General features: G+C 39.3%; 1 protein-coding gene across 1 annotated transcript in view; it reads right to left on the bottom strand.

Moving 5' to 3' along the window:
• Positions 1-1,542: 1,542 nt before the first annotated feature.
• LOC141339677 (uncharacterized) overlaps positions 1,543-12,550 on the bottom strand; it is a 61,379-nt gene continuing 50,371 nt past the window's right edge. Inside the window, exons 8-10 of the mRNA XM_073844973.1 lie at positions 8,433-8,606; positions 2,218-2,264; positions 1,543-2,115 (exon numbers count right to left, since the gene is read on the bottom strand). Coding sequence (XP_073701074.1) covers positions 1,568-2,115; positions 2,218-2,264; positions 8,433-8,606 — 769 coding nt within the window. The 3' untranslated portion in view covers positions 1,543-1,567. The remainder of the gene's footprint in view (positions 2,116-2,217; positions 2,265-8,432; positions 8,607-12,550) is intronic.

Here is a 12,550-nt window from a genome sequence, read left to right as displayed (position 1 = left end):
TACACTCACACACGCTCACACACACATACACACACCCCTACTATAATATGCCGTTATACTCCATAGAACTCTATGTAAAACTAAGCTTTTTTTTGCAAAGGCCTATCTAAAGGGTTAATGGGGCCAACTGATAATCAACAGTACAATTTACAAATTTGACCCCTTCCCAACAGGGAAAACCACAAACAATCAAGAATTCAGCATTATATGGTGTCATGGCTTTGCAATCAAAAAATGTGGTTATAATGGAAGTCAATGGGGCAAAAACAGCCACAAACAATAAATGAGGGAGAAAAAAAGAAAATCAGATGCTGCGCCAAAACTAACAATGCATGAAAGCCAATGTTCTTACTAATCTTTCACATGTCCAAGACTGTTAAAAAGGTAAAAAAAATCCAGGCCACAATTACCTTTTATATTGAAAATTAGTAATTTTTTTTTTTTTTTTTTTTTTTTTTTCAAAATCAGTGACCTCATTAGGAATTTGGCAATTAAAGAGTTAAAATCCAGAATTTTTTTTAAACATTTAGTATTTTTGAGCAGGACTGAGGTTGATTAATAGATTTATGCAAAAAAAATTGAAAAAAATATTATCTGATACATTTTTACAGCAGTTTAAAGTAGTGGCTGTTTTCAGCCACGAAACATAACGAAAGGTTGTAAATTGAAACAATGCACAAGGGTTAAGAAACTCAACGAAGTGACACTACCACTTAACTTCACACAACCTCCCTTCAAGCTGCCATCTTGAAAACCTCCATAACATATTTTTTATTGATTTGTTATAATTAAAAAAACAGTTAAATTCATATTTTGGTTGCTATTATTATTATAATTTATTTATTTTTTATAATTAAAATAATTTAAATCAATAAAAAGTGTTGATACAAATATTTCAGATAAAGTAATGTTTGCATTATATATATAATGTAATACTTGTTCATATCAATTCAATATACAAATAATTAAATAAGCAATAAATAAAAATAGGATTTTTGTCTATAAATATACTGTGATTAAAATATGAAACTCAATAAGTCCATTAAGCTGTCACAATACATTTAAAAAAAATAATCTAAGATAGCTCTCATAATCATTTAATACAGATTTACTATAGATACAATATATTTTATTAAATGCTGTTATTAATGTCATATTTTAATGTCAGAAGCTCATGTCTTGTCAGGAATCGATTATATTCATGATACAAACTTCAATTAAAATCTGATATCAAGTTGATTTGTCATTGTGTTTTATTATTTCTGTTCAAAACAATAGAGAGGAAATGAATTACATTTTACATCTTTAGGAATCACGTTTGTGACATTTTTACATTTTGACAGTAATAAAACAAATGATTAATGAGACAACAATAAAAACAAACAGGTACACACTGATCTTACTGTCTATATGAGGATTTATGACAGATTTATTCAGATAAGTATATCAGATAAGTTGAGCTGCAGTATTAATGTCATGGAGAGACTCGATCACATTTCACTGTTACTGATTTATCAGCAGCTCAAAGCATTATGGGTAGAATCTCTCATCACTCTATTCTGATTCATCAACACAGTTTCACTGATGATCCATAATCAACACTAAACCCAGGATATAGCGGCTGAGTGAATGTGGTCTGGACTGTGTGGATGAGGCTCATTGTGTCAGAGACGCTGTATAAGGACAGAGTTCCTGCACTCTCATCCACATACACTCCTACTCTATAGATATTATGTTTCCCTTCTATTCTACTGATGATGGGCTTCACAGGGAGATCAGACCATATGTTACTGTGTCTGAATGAGCATCTGTAGGGAGAGCAGATCAAACTCCAGGACTGATCATTATATCCAAACCAACACTCAACACCTCTCTTCCTGCTGATGCTCTTATATGACAATGATATATACACATCATAATCTCCACTCCACTCAATCTCCCAGTAACAGCGTCCACACACTCTCTCTCTACACAGCACCTGAGGCACATGATCAAATCTATCTGGATGATCAGGATACGACTGATTCTTATACACACGTGTCACCTTTCTGTTCTCCTCAGACAGACTGAGTTCAGTGTTTGCTGTGTTTGGATCCAGTGTGAGAAAACAGGCATCTGAACACAAGAACATAGACATTTATAACACAACAACAGTCACTACAGCTGTGTGTGTGTGTGTGTGTGTGTGTGTGTGTGTGTGTGTGTGTGTGGACGTACATTTCTTCAGTCCTGCAGTAATCCTGAATTCTCCTCCATGATCCACACTAGAAAACACACACAGAGACACATTCAGTCAGTCAACAAACTGTTGCTGTACAGTTGCCAAGATACTCGGAGTAGTTGCTAGGGAGTGTTACATAGTTGCCAGTTTACTTGGTTGGTTGCTATGCAGTTGCTAAGATACCTAGGGTGGTTGCTTGGCTGTTACTATGTAGTTGCCAGTTTACTTGGGTGGCTGCTATGCAGTTGCTAAGATACCTAGGGTGGTTGCAATGATGTCGACAACATGTTCTGGGTGGTTGCTATGCAGTTGCAAAGGCACTCAGTGTGGTTGCTAGGGTGTTATCTTGTAGTGGCTGGGGTGTTCTGGGTGGTTGCTAGAGTGTTGATATGCAGTTGCTAATGTTCTTGGAGTGGTGGCTGGGCTCTTGCTATATTGTTGCTGTGGTACTTGCTGTGTGGTTGATAACATTCTCGGTGTTTGCTAAGGTGTTGCTATATGGTTGCTAGGGTACTTAGGGTGGTGGCTAGGCTGTTGCTATGTTTTTGTCAAGTACACAAGGTGGTTGCTAGAGTGTTGCCATGTAGTTGCTAAGGTGCTTGGGGTGGTTTCTGGGCCATTGTTATATGGTTGCTATGGTACTTGTTGTGTGGTTAATAACATTTTGGGTGGTTGAAAGGGTGTTGCTAAATGGTTGCTAGGGTACTTGGGGTGGTGGCTAGGCTGTTGCTATATGGTTGCTCTGGTACTTGCTGTGTGGATGATAACATTCCGGGTGGTTGCTAGGGTGTTGGTATATGGCTACTGGGGTACTTGGGGTGGTGGCTAGGCTGTTGCTATATGGTTGCTCTGGTACTTGCTGTGTGGTTGATAACATTCTGGGTGGTAGCAAGGGTGTTGCTGTATGGTTGCTAGGGTACTTGGGGTGGTGGCTAGGCTGTTGCTATGTTGTTGCCAAGTACACAAGGTGGTTGCTAGAGTGTTGCTATGCAGTTGCTAAGGTGCTTGGGGTGGTTGCTAGGCTGTTGTTATATGGTTGCTATGGTACTTGTGTGGTTGATAACATTTTGGGCAGTTGCCTGGGTTTTGCTATATGGTTGCTAGGGTACTTGGGGTGGTAGCTAGGCTGTTGCTATGTTGTTGCCATGTACACAAGGTGGTTGCTAGAGTGTTGCTATGCAGTTAATAGGGTACTTGGGGTGGTGGCTATGTTGTTGTTAAGTACTATTGTACTAAGTACTAAGTTACTATAGTGTTGCTGTTCAGTTGCTAGGGTGCATGGAGTGGTTGCTAGTAGGGCTGTGTATCTGGATATATCTCATATTCAGTAGGGTGACCATAAGTTCCGGTTTTTCAGGGACAATCCCAGTTTTTGTTGTCCTGTCCTCAGAAAAGTTCCCTGTTTTACAGCACATTCAAAACGACCTGTAAATTAACTGTAAAAGCCAGAGCAGTATAACCAGCTGGTAAACGTATAATTGTAATTATTTTATATTGTGCTATTACTGATTACTTGATTGCATGCCACTATTTATGCCTCGTTTAGACTGTATGCCCAAATCCGATTTGTATACAAATCCGATTGAAATTCGATCATATTTAGGTAGTCTGAACAGCAACGAACTACATGAAATCCGATTTGGTCAAATCCGTTTCGAGCTACATTCGTATGTGGTTTGGAATCCTATTCAAATCGGATTTCTGGAAATCTGTTTCAGTCTGACCGGTAAGATCGGATTTGGCGATGCTTTTGCACGTTTTCATGCCACATAAAACGTAAACACATCAGACGTTTTTGTGGAAAAAATAAAAACGTCTTTGCAGAAACAAGCTTGTGTTGTTGCGAACTGCAAATGAAGCGGGAAAAGACAACATATGGCTAGTATACGCACCTCTTTGAAATTTGTAACCAGCGGAGACAGCAGCACAGAATAAAGTCACACATTCCAGCTTCCTGCGTTTCTGCCGCTGCTTTAGAAGACGAAATATAATCCAACGCAACGGAATGTTGTGATATCACAAGACTATCGATATTGCAAAGTTTATTGCTGTTATTGTTTTTTTTAGTGTTGGCATAACAACGCAACGGCATTTCCATAGAAACCAACGCACATTCTGTGAAACGAAAGAGCGCGTTTAGGTACACATATCGGATATGAACAGTTGTGATACGACTGTGTGGACAGTCAGTTATTAAAATCGGATTCCATTCGGATACGCACAAAATCGGATTTGGGATGACAGTCTGAACAAGGCTTGAGTACTTTGCTCTTGTCCAGGTTCTTCATGGCTAAACAACAATTATTGTCAAACGACATGCTGTTATTGGTTTCATGGCAGTAACATACTAACTTTACAGGTTAAAACAAAGTACTAGGCTACTGTTTGTGTGCACTGTACAACAGTACAGTGTGGGATTGTTTTGCACACAATATTAAACAATCCTGAAACTTCTGTCGTCACAACTTCAATATAAAAAATATATATAGTCTTGGTCAGAATTGTTGGTACCCTTGGTAAATGATCAAAAAGGCTGTGAAAATAAATCTGCTTTGTTTATTCATTTAATCTTTTATTTTTTAAATAACATTTTATTAGAAAATAAACTTTAATACACATTGTCCACAATTAATGGTAACCGTTTATTTAATACTTATCACATCTTCCTTTTGCCAAGATGTTTGATAAGTTTGGAGAACATCTGACAAGAGATCAGAGACCATTCCTTTTTACTTTTTCTTTCCTGTGTGCACCAAACCCATCTTGAGTGTGTCATGTCTCCGGTCTAATCAGCCCAGCCCTGTCTCTTGTGTTCGTTGTCTACATGCTTTTGTTGTCTCTAAGCACGTGTTTTGTTTTGTCAGCTCTGTGGTCTTTGTGGTGTTTTTTCCCCGCCCTCTTGTTATCCTTATCTTTGGCCTTTTCGTCTCCTCCCCCCGCACCTGTTGTCACTTGCTCACATGGCTATAATGTCCTGCTTATATTCCCCTCTTGTCTTCTGTCTTGTGCCAGATCGTTGTTTGCCTTTCGGTGTGCTTCGACCAAGCCTTTAATGTTTGCTCGCCCAGAGCGCCCTCCAAAGCCCACTCATCAAGAGCTCCCTTCAGAGCCCGGTCCTCAAGAGCTCCCTCCCGAGCCCGCTCCTCCAGAGCTCCTCGATCTGCCATGGCCCTCTCAACTGTCTGCTTCACCATGGTCCTCTGAACTGGCCGATCTGCCATAGCCTCCCGAGTTCCCTGACCCACTATGGCCTCCAAAGCTCCCTCCAGAACCCGCTCCACCATGGCCCTCTGTACTGGCTGATTTGCCATGGCCTCCTGAGTTCACTGATCCACCATGGCTCTCCGAACTGTCTGATCCGTCATGGCGCCCCGAACTATTTGACCCGTCATGGCTCCCCGAGCTCCCTGATTCACCACTGCTTCCCCAACTGTCAGACCCGCCATGACTCTCTGAGCTCGCTGATCCGCCATGGCTCACCGAGCTCCCTGACCCATATTTTGGTTGGCAGACATCAAAACAGTTTGCAAGAAAAAAAATGAAGTTTGAGAGACAGCGCCTTTATAGCAATGGATTCTAAAGGGTCGAATGGTGGCTGTGAAAGAGCTCCTGACACCACCTCTAGGTCCCAGTGTGGAACTGAGTGCGGATGCGTGGGATGCAATCACCTTGCCCCCTTAAGAAATCTCAGCACCAGTGCGTACCTACTGATCGATTGCCCGCCCTGCTGAGCAAGCAGCTGTGTTGATATGAACATCACAGCACCAAAAGCAAACATTCCCCATTTTAGAGCATAGAAACATCAATTGGAGGGCACCCGCACCTTCAAAAGTGTGTCGAGCACACAAAAAGGGTGTTAAGCTCCTTTGATATCCTGAAAGCAACCACAAATAAAAGCTCCATAACTGTGGTGTCCATACTAATACCAAAATGTCATTTTATACCTAGCAACAGAAACTTAAGCAGTTTGCTTAAACAGCAGCTCTACTTGCTTCATTCACTTAGGTCAGGGGAAAAGGGAAAGTTTTTTTTTCTCCATTTCTGTCAGCTGATGGAGTTTGGGTTCCTTGTCACTGTCTCCTCTTGGCTTGTTTAGTTGGAATCTGATAGTCACGTAACTTTTATAAATGTATTAATATGACTGCATTGACTAAAACCATTATATGAGGACAACGCTTCAACTGAATTAAGCTGCACTGTCATCTTCTAAAGAGCTGCTTTACAGCTGAATAGTGTCCTGCAACATCGAGACTGGCATTGAACTGAATGTGACTTGACTTGTCTTTTTTTGTGGTGTGCTGTAGAGCCCTGCATTTGAGCCCAAGCCCGTCGGGGCCCGACTTTTTTTTGCCCCTAGGGCCAGGCTTCGGGCCAATTTTCACGTCATAACTTGCACGCATATCGGGCTTCGGGCCTGCTTTAGAAAAAAACGTAAAAAAAAAAAAGTTTAATGAGATTTAATGCGTGCGTCCCCGGAAGCGCCAGTGATACTCGCGCATAGCAGAGTATGAGCGGAGCGCGGAGTGGAGCGGTGTGATTTTGAATGGAGGAAGGAGCGGATTTTTTTAAAAGTCGGAGCGTCATGGTTTTCACTCTCTTCAAGAGCACTCCACCACCGCTCCATCATGAGTACAATTCATGCCAATGGTCCATAATATAACTGCACATTAAGCAGGAAATCATATGTTAAACATGTTTAGCTTGATAGAGATGGATCACTCAAATCAGAAATAATGTGATCTGTAGGTAAAATAACTGACGAAAACGTATTATTTTCATTACAAACTTTGCACTGGATAAAGCAGCAATACTCTTTTAATGCTGACAATTATTAGCTGTGGTCGGAACAAATATTGCACACTATGTTTAAAACTCTCCTGTTATTTTATTTTATTATATTTTATGAACAGGACTGTTACATTTCAAACATACTTAATTTATTTATTTATTTTTGACGCGGAGCGGTGTTTCTGATATCAGTGAGCGAGGAGTGGAGCGGGAGCAGAGCGATTATTAAATGCCAGGAGCGTGGGGGGAAATTGTTGCCGCTCCACTCCGCTCACATACTCTGCGCAGCACAGAGATTTTCAACCACGTGGTAAAGTTGTGTTTTTGAAGTTTTTTATATTATTATTTATTCTTTATATATTTGTTCATTATTCGTCCTTGTTCAAAATGCCTTTGTTCTGAGATGGTGATAATAAACTTTAAATCTAACATTGTGATATATTGATGTTTGTTTTATATCTGTGGATTGCATTGTAGACTAGACAAGTGTTGATTTGATATATAGGTTAAATTGAGTAAACTCACTGTGGACCACATACCGCTTGGATATCAATGTCACTTAAAAAACTAAAACTTACATTTAAAAAACAAACAAACAAACAAACAAAAAACTCCAAACATTTCTCTAAATTGTTTTGATAAAAAAAAAAACGAAACGAAAAAACATAAACTTTCTATTAAATACGAATCTGGTCTATTTTAATGGCTGTAACAGTATAAGCTGTTTGGCGGAAAAAAAGACGGGCTTCGGGTCGGACTCGGGCCAAAATTTTTGATAAGCTGTCGGACACGGGCCGGGCTACAGCCTGTGCGTTTCGGGCCAGGACCGGGCTAGGGCTTAGATTTAAGGCCCGTGCAGGGCTCTAGTGTGCTATCATTATTGTTCTCTGTGTTTTCCTCTGTGCTTTGCTCTTTGGCTCCTTTTGACTCTTTGACAGAAAGTTGGTCACAGAAGCTAAGAAACATTTTCCAGTGTGTTGTCTGTCCTGCCCAACTTTGTGTTCAAACTGCTGTGTATTCTTATGGTTGAGTATGTTTTTTTTTTTTTTTTTTTGCAGTGCAGGTAATGTCAACTAATTTACTCTAATGTGTAACTTGTAATATTCAATGTTAGGGTTGTTTTGTTCCTTCATTTACAAGTTGGTAATGTGTGCAACATAAATAATAGATAATTTTTAATAAGTCCTTTTATAAAACCTGTAGAAAGGTAGCTGCCATTTTTGTTGTATTTTCACAGTCTGCTCCTGTTTTGTTGCCAGTCAGGGAGTTAAAGTAATGTTATGTTGTTAATTAGTTTTTTCTGAGCAGTTTAGTTAAGATTTCACTCCTTAGACTAGTGCTTAAAACTCTTAAGCCGATATAGATATATAGAAACACTGAAAAGTTTAAACAGTAAACCCCAAAATTCTCCTGCCTGACATACTTGAGTTTGTCCAGTGAGCAGTTTGGATCCTTCAGTTTTTCAGAAAGCAGCTTGACTCCTGAATCTCCTGGTTGATTGTAGCTCAGATCCAGGTCTCTCAGGTGTGAGGGGTTTGAACTCAGAGCTGAAGATAAATAATAACAGCCATTCTGTGTCACCATACAGCCAGATAACCTACAAAAACATACAACAACAGTGCACATCAAATTAGTTCCTTTTTATATTAAACTGATTGTTCAGTAAAAACAACTGGTCACAAAAAAGATAATTTTGTTCTCTTTTAGTATTATCAGGATGAAACTAATATACCCCCTAAATCATTGGATATCATATATCTTTTTTTAAGTGCAAAAATAAAGTGTTAATATTGCCCCTGAAATCTTATGTCAACAAAGTAAAAGAAAGAATATAAAGATAAGACTTAAACACAAAACTTATTTTTTCTAAAATGAAATAAACACTTGTAAACAGAACACTGAAATCCACGGTTGAAGATTTTAAGCCTGAATTTAAGCCCAACTTGCACCCCTAAGCAACCAGGGGGAAACAGGCAGATTCAAGATTCAGATTCAATATCCCAAATAATAATGATTCTTGATCATGCTGCCTCTGACATGATACCTGCTATAGTTCCCCAGTTCTCAATCCAAAAGCATCAGGATGTGTGCTAAACAAACAAGCTTGATCTATGGACAGGGGCGCCGCTCACAATTTTGGGCCCTATGACCAAATGTGAGGTTGGGCCCCCCTACCACACCCATTCCGCACAAAACATACAAGCTAACCTAGCTATTCAAAATCTTTGTCTGCAATATAATAGTACTGACCTATTACTTTTGTTATTGCTTTTGACCACTAGGTACTGTATCAGTATTTAATCAGAGTCCTACCATGGCTGTAGCTAGCAGATGATAATAAGATAATGCTGGCATATTTGCTACAAATTCAAGATCTATATCTGGGATAAAAAAATACATATTTAATTTTCATTGGTAAAAAACGTAACCTATTGTATTGAGTATCAGATAGTGGTAGATAAGGAAATTTCGAGAATAAACATATACCTTTCTTTTCGAAAAACGTATTGAGTAATTGTCGGACCATTTTCTCTCTCTCTGCTCTCTGTAACCTTGCTTGTCGTTTCTGATGACCGGCTTCTTTGTTGAACTTGATGATATATCTGCTTTGACTGTTCAACTCAACTCAACTTTTCATTTCTTATTTTTTCATCCTCGTTTCCTTTCCTCGCGTCTTAGCTCCACCCCCTTAGGATACGAAGGAAGGATTTAAGGAAAGGAGATGAGGACGGAGGAATCAAAGGATGAACATTGGAATATTCTTGACCACTCTAGCGTCACTTCAAAGCGTCATTAGCTGCACTAAAGGGATCTGCCCATATCTTTTTAAAGTTTGTTATTTAAGGCATTCATAATAATTATTAACAAAGCAAGATGCCCTGTTTAAATATATGACATTATTTACACTGCAAAGGTAAAATATAAATGTAAATTATTATGACATATCTGAAGTGGGAGGAGTGCATCACGTTTAGTCGATAAAACACTTCCGCATAGTATACACCTGTGTATCCTCGCTCAAGACTCCTCAGGAAGCCTCCTCACTCTTCGATCCTAGCCTCCTCTCGGTGTAATTAGAGAATTGAGATGTCCTATAAGATGGCTGAACTCGATTGGTTTCCGGGTCATAGGATGGAGGACGGAGGAGCGAGGAAACAAGGAGGGATATTGAAAAGCACCCCTGCTCTCACTCAGCAGCAACACTCTACACTAGGTAGGATGGGCTGAATGATGCAGTAAATCAGAGAGGGGTGTAATTTGACTGGAGATGCAGAAATAAGCCGTAATTTTTTTTTATTTGTAAATCTTTTGTAGATACATTTTTTTATTTCTTTTACTTTACTACTAGTAGTGTTATTACTAATAAAGCAGATCTCTTTGGGCCCCTAGAATTGTCCTAACTCCACCCTTGCATCTAAACTTGCATTTACCCCAAATTGTCCATCATTGTTGGACATATATATGAATATATCTTTATTAAAAAAAAACTTAAAACTGAAAATCTTTTTGCATTATCATGGGTCATGTTTTGGGGAAAAAGGAAAGTTAACTATGGTATTATTAGCCCTATGGTAAACGTATAGTAACCATGTTTTTTGGCAGATTGATTTGCAGCCTTATCACCCTGTAGCCCAAGACTGGTTGCCTTTTGAAGCTAAGCAGGATTGAGCCTGGTTAGTATCTGGATGGGAGACATGGGAAAACTAGGTTGCTGCTGGAAAAGGTGCTAGTGAGGCCAGCAGGGGGTGCTCACCCTGTGGTCTGTGTGGGTCCTAGTGCCCCAATGTAGTGATGGGGACACTATACTCTCAAAAAGCACCGTCCTTCTGATGAGACGTTAAACCGAGGTCCTAACTGTCTGGGCATCCTGGCCAAAATTGCCCATTGGCCTCTAACCATCCTGACCTCCTAATCATCCCCATATCTATAAAGTCATGACGTATTGTCAAGTATGGAGACCCATACTTGAAATTGGTGCTCTGCATTTGACCCTCTGGGGCCGACGGACAGGCCGACGAGACCAGCTTACTTTTTTTAAGATCAGTGCAAAAGACACTACAAATACTCTGTCGGTTTTAGTCATACAAATTAGAGCTATACATCATTGGAAATTGTTAAGTGTGTACTTTTATTTGTGCACATTCACAAGAGCAACAGAATGTTGTGCTTTTTGTTAGAATAAAGAAAACAAACAGGGAGATGTCTCTGTTTTCTCTGTATCCGCGAACTGCTTTTAGAAATGCGTCACTTAAATCATTCAAACTCTGTGAATACTCAGCACACAAAAAGAAGAGTGGTATCTACAGAAAGCTTGATATGTATGCTTTTAAACGAAGTTAGTTTTATCGAAAACAAATATTCTGTGATAAAGTAATCCATATGAAACATAGGGGATGTCTAGTCTATCCAGTTGCAACTAATTATATCTAATGTGATCACGCCCATGAGCGAAGAACCACTGATATTTAAATTAGCCATGTGCTACAAGCGCAATAAAATTAGCCATGTGCTACAAGCATGGCAAGGAAACTCCCATATCACCGCAAACAAAGAAACACAACTTTTCAAGTTAATCTTGGTTACAGTTCATTTCTGAAACGAAGACATGCTGTGAGGAATAAGACTTATATTTACCTCCATCAGAAGAAGGACGCGATGTGACACAAACCCAGCAGAGAGTGAAAAGAGTGAACGAGATGAATTTCACATCATTTGGTTGAAAAAATTCTAGCCTACTCCATACAATTCTCAAAAGTCTTGTTAACAAATGGCCTGTATGTGTTTCATGACCTTATTTCAGTGACTTCAAAACTTTAGTTTTTCAGTACCCAAGCATAAACATAGTTTTCTCAAAAACACAACCATGTACATTAATGTTGCTTACATATTATTGTAGCCCAATATGTGCTGATTACAATGTAATCAGACTTTAGCCATTAAAATGTTTTTAAGGTACTGAAAAAAACATAAATGTCAGTGCATGTCAAACTTCTTCAGGGCTCCAAAACACCCTCAGACCCCAGAGGGTTAAGCCATCCAAGTGCGCACACACACATCAGTGAGAAGTGAACAAACACACACACTGTGAACACACTGGAGCAGTGGGCAGCCATTGTGGGGAACAGTTGGTGGTTCATCACTTTGTTCTTTATCACTCTGCTCAAGGGCACCTCAGTCATGGTATTGAAGGTGGAAAGAACTATGTTCATTCACAATCCCAGCCTTCAATTCCTGCTGGTGTGGGAATCGGACCAGCGACCTTACATTTACATTTACATTTACATTTATTCATTTAGCCGACGCTTTTATCTAAAGCGACTTACAAATGGGAATACAACCAGTGATTCATCCTAAGGAGGCAGATCAACATAGGAAGTGTTTAAAAATACCATATATCAGGCGTTGTTAGAAGAGTGCAGGCTAGAAGGAGAAGATCAAGAAAGAGAGGAAAAACAAGCTAGAAAGGGAGGATCAAGAAGAGAGGAGAATTTATTTATTTATTTTTTATTTTTTTATTGAGTCACATACTGTCGAAAAAGA

This window comes from Garra rufa, chromosome 1, assembly GCF_049309525.1.
Source record: "Garra rufa chromosome 1, GarRuf1.0, whole genome shotgun sequence".
NCBI classification, from domain to species: Eukaryota; Metazoa; Chordata; class Actinopteri; order Cypriniformes; family Cyprinidae; genus Garra; species Garra rufa.
The sequence above is the reverse complement of the archived record's forward strand: the minus strand, read 5'-3'. Positions and strand labels throughout refer to the sequence as shown.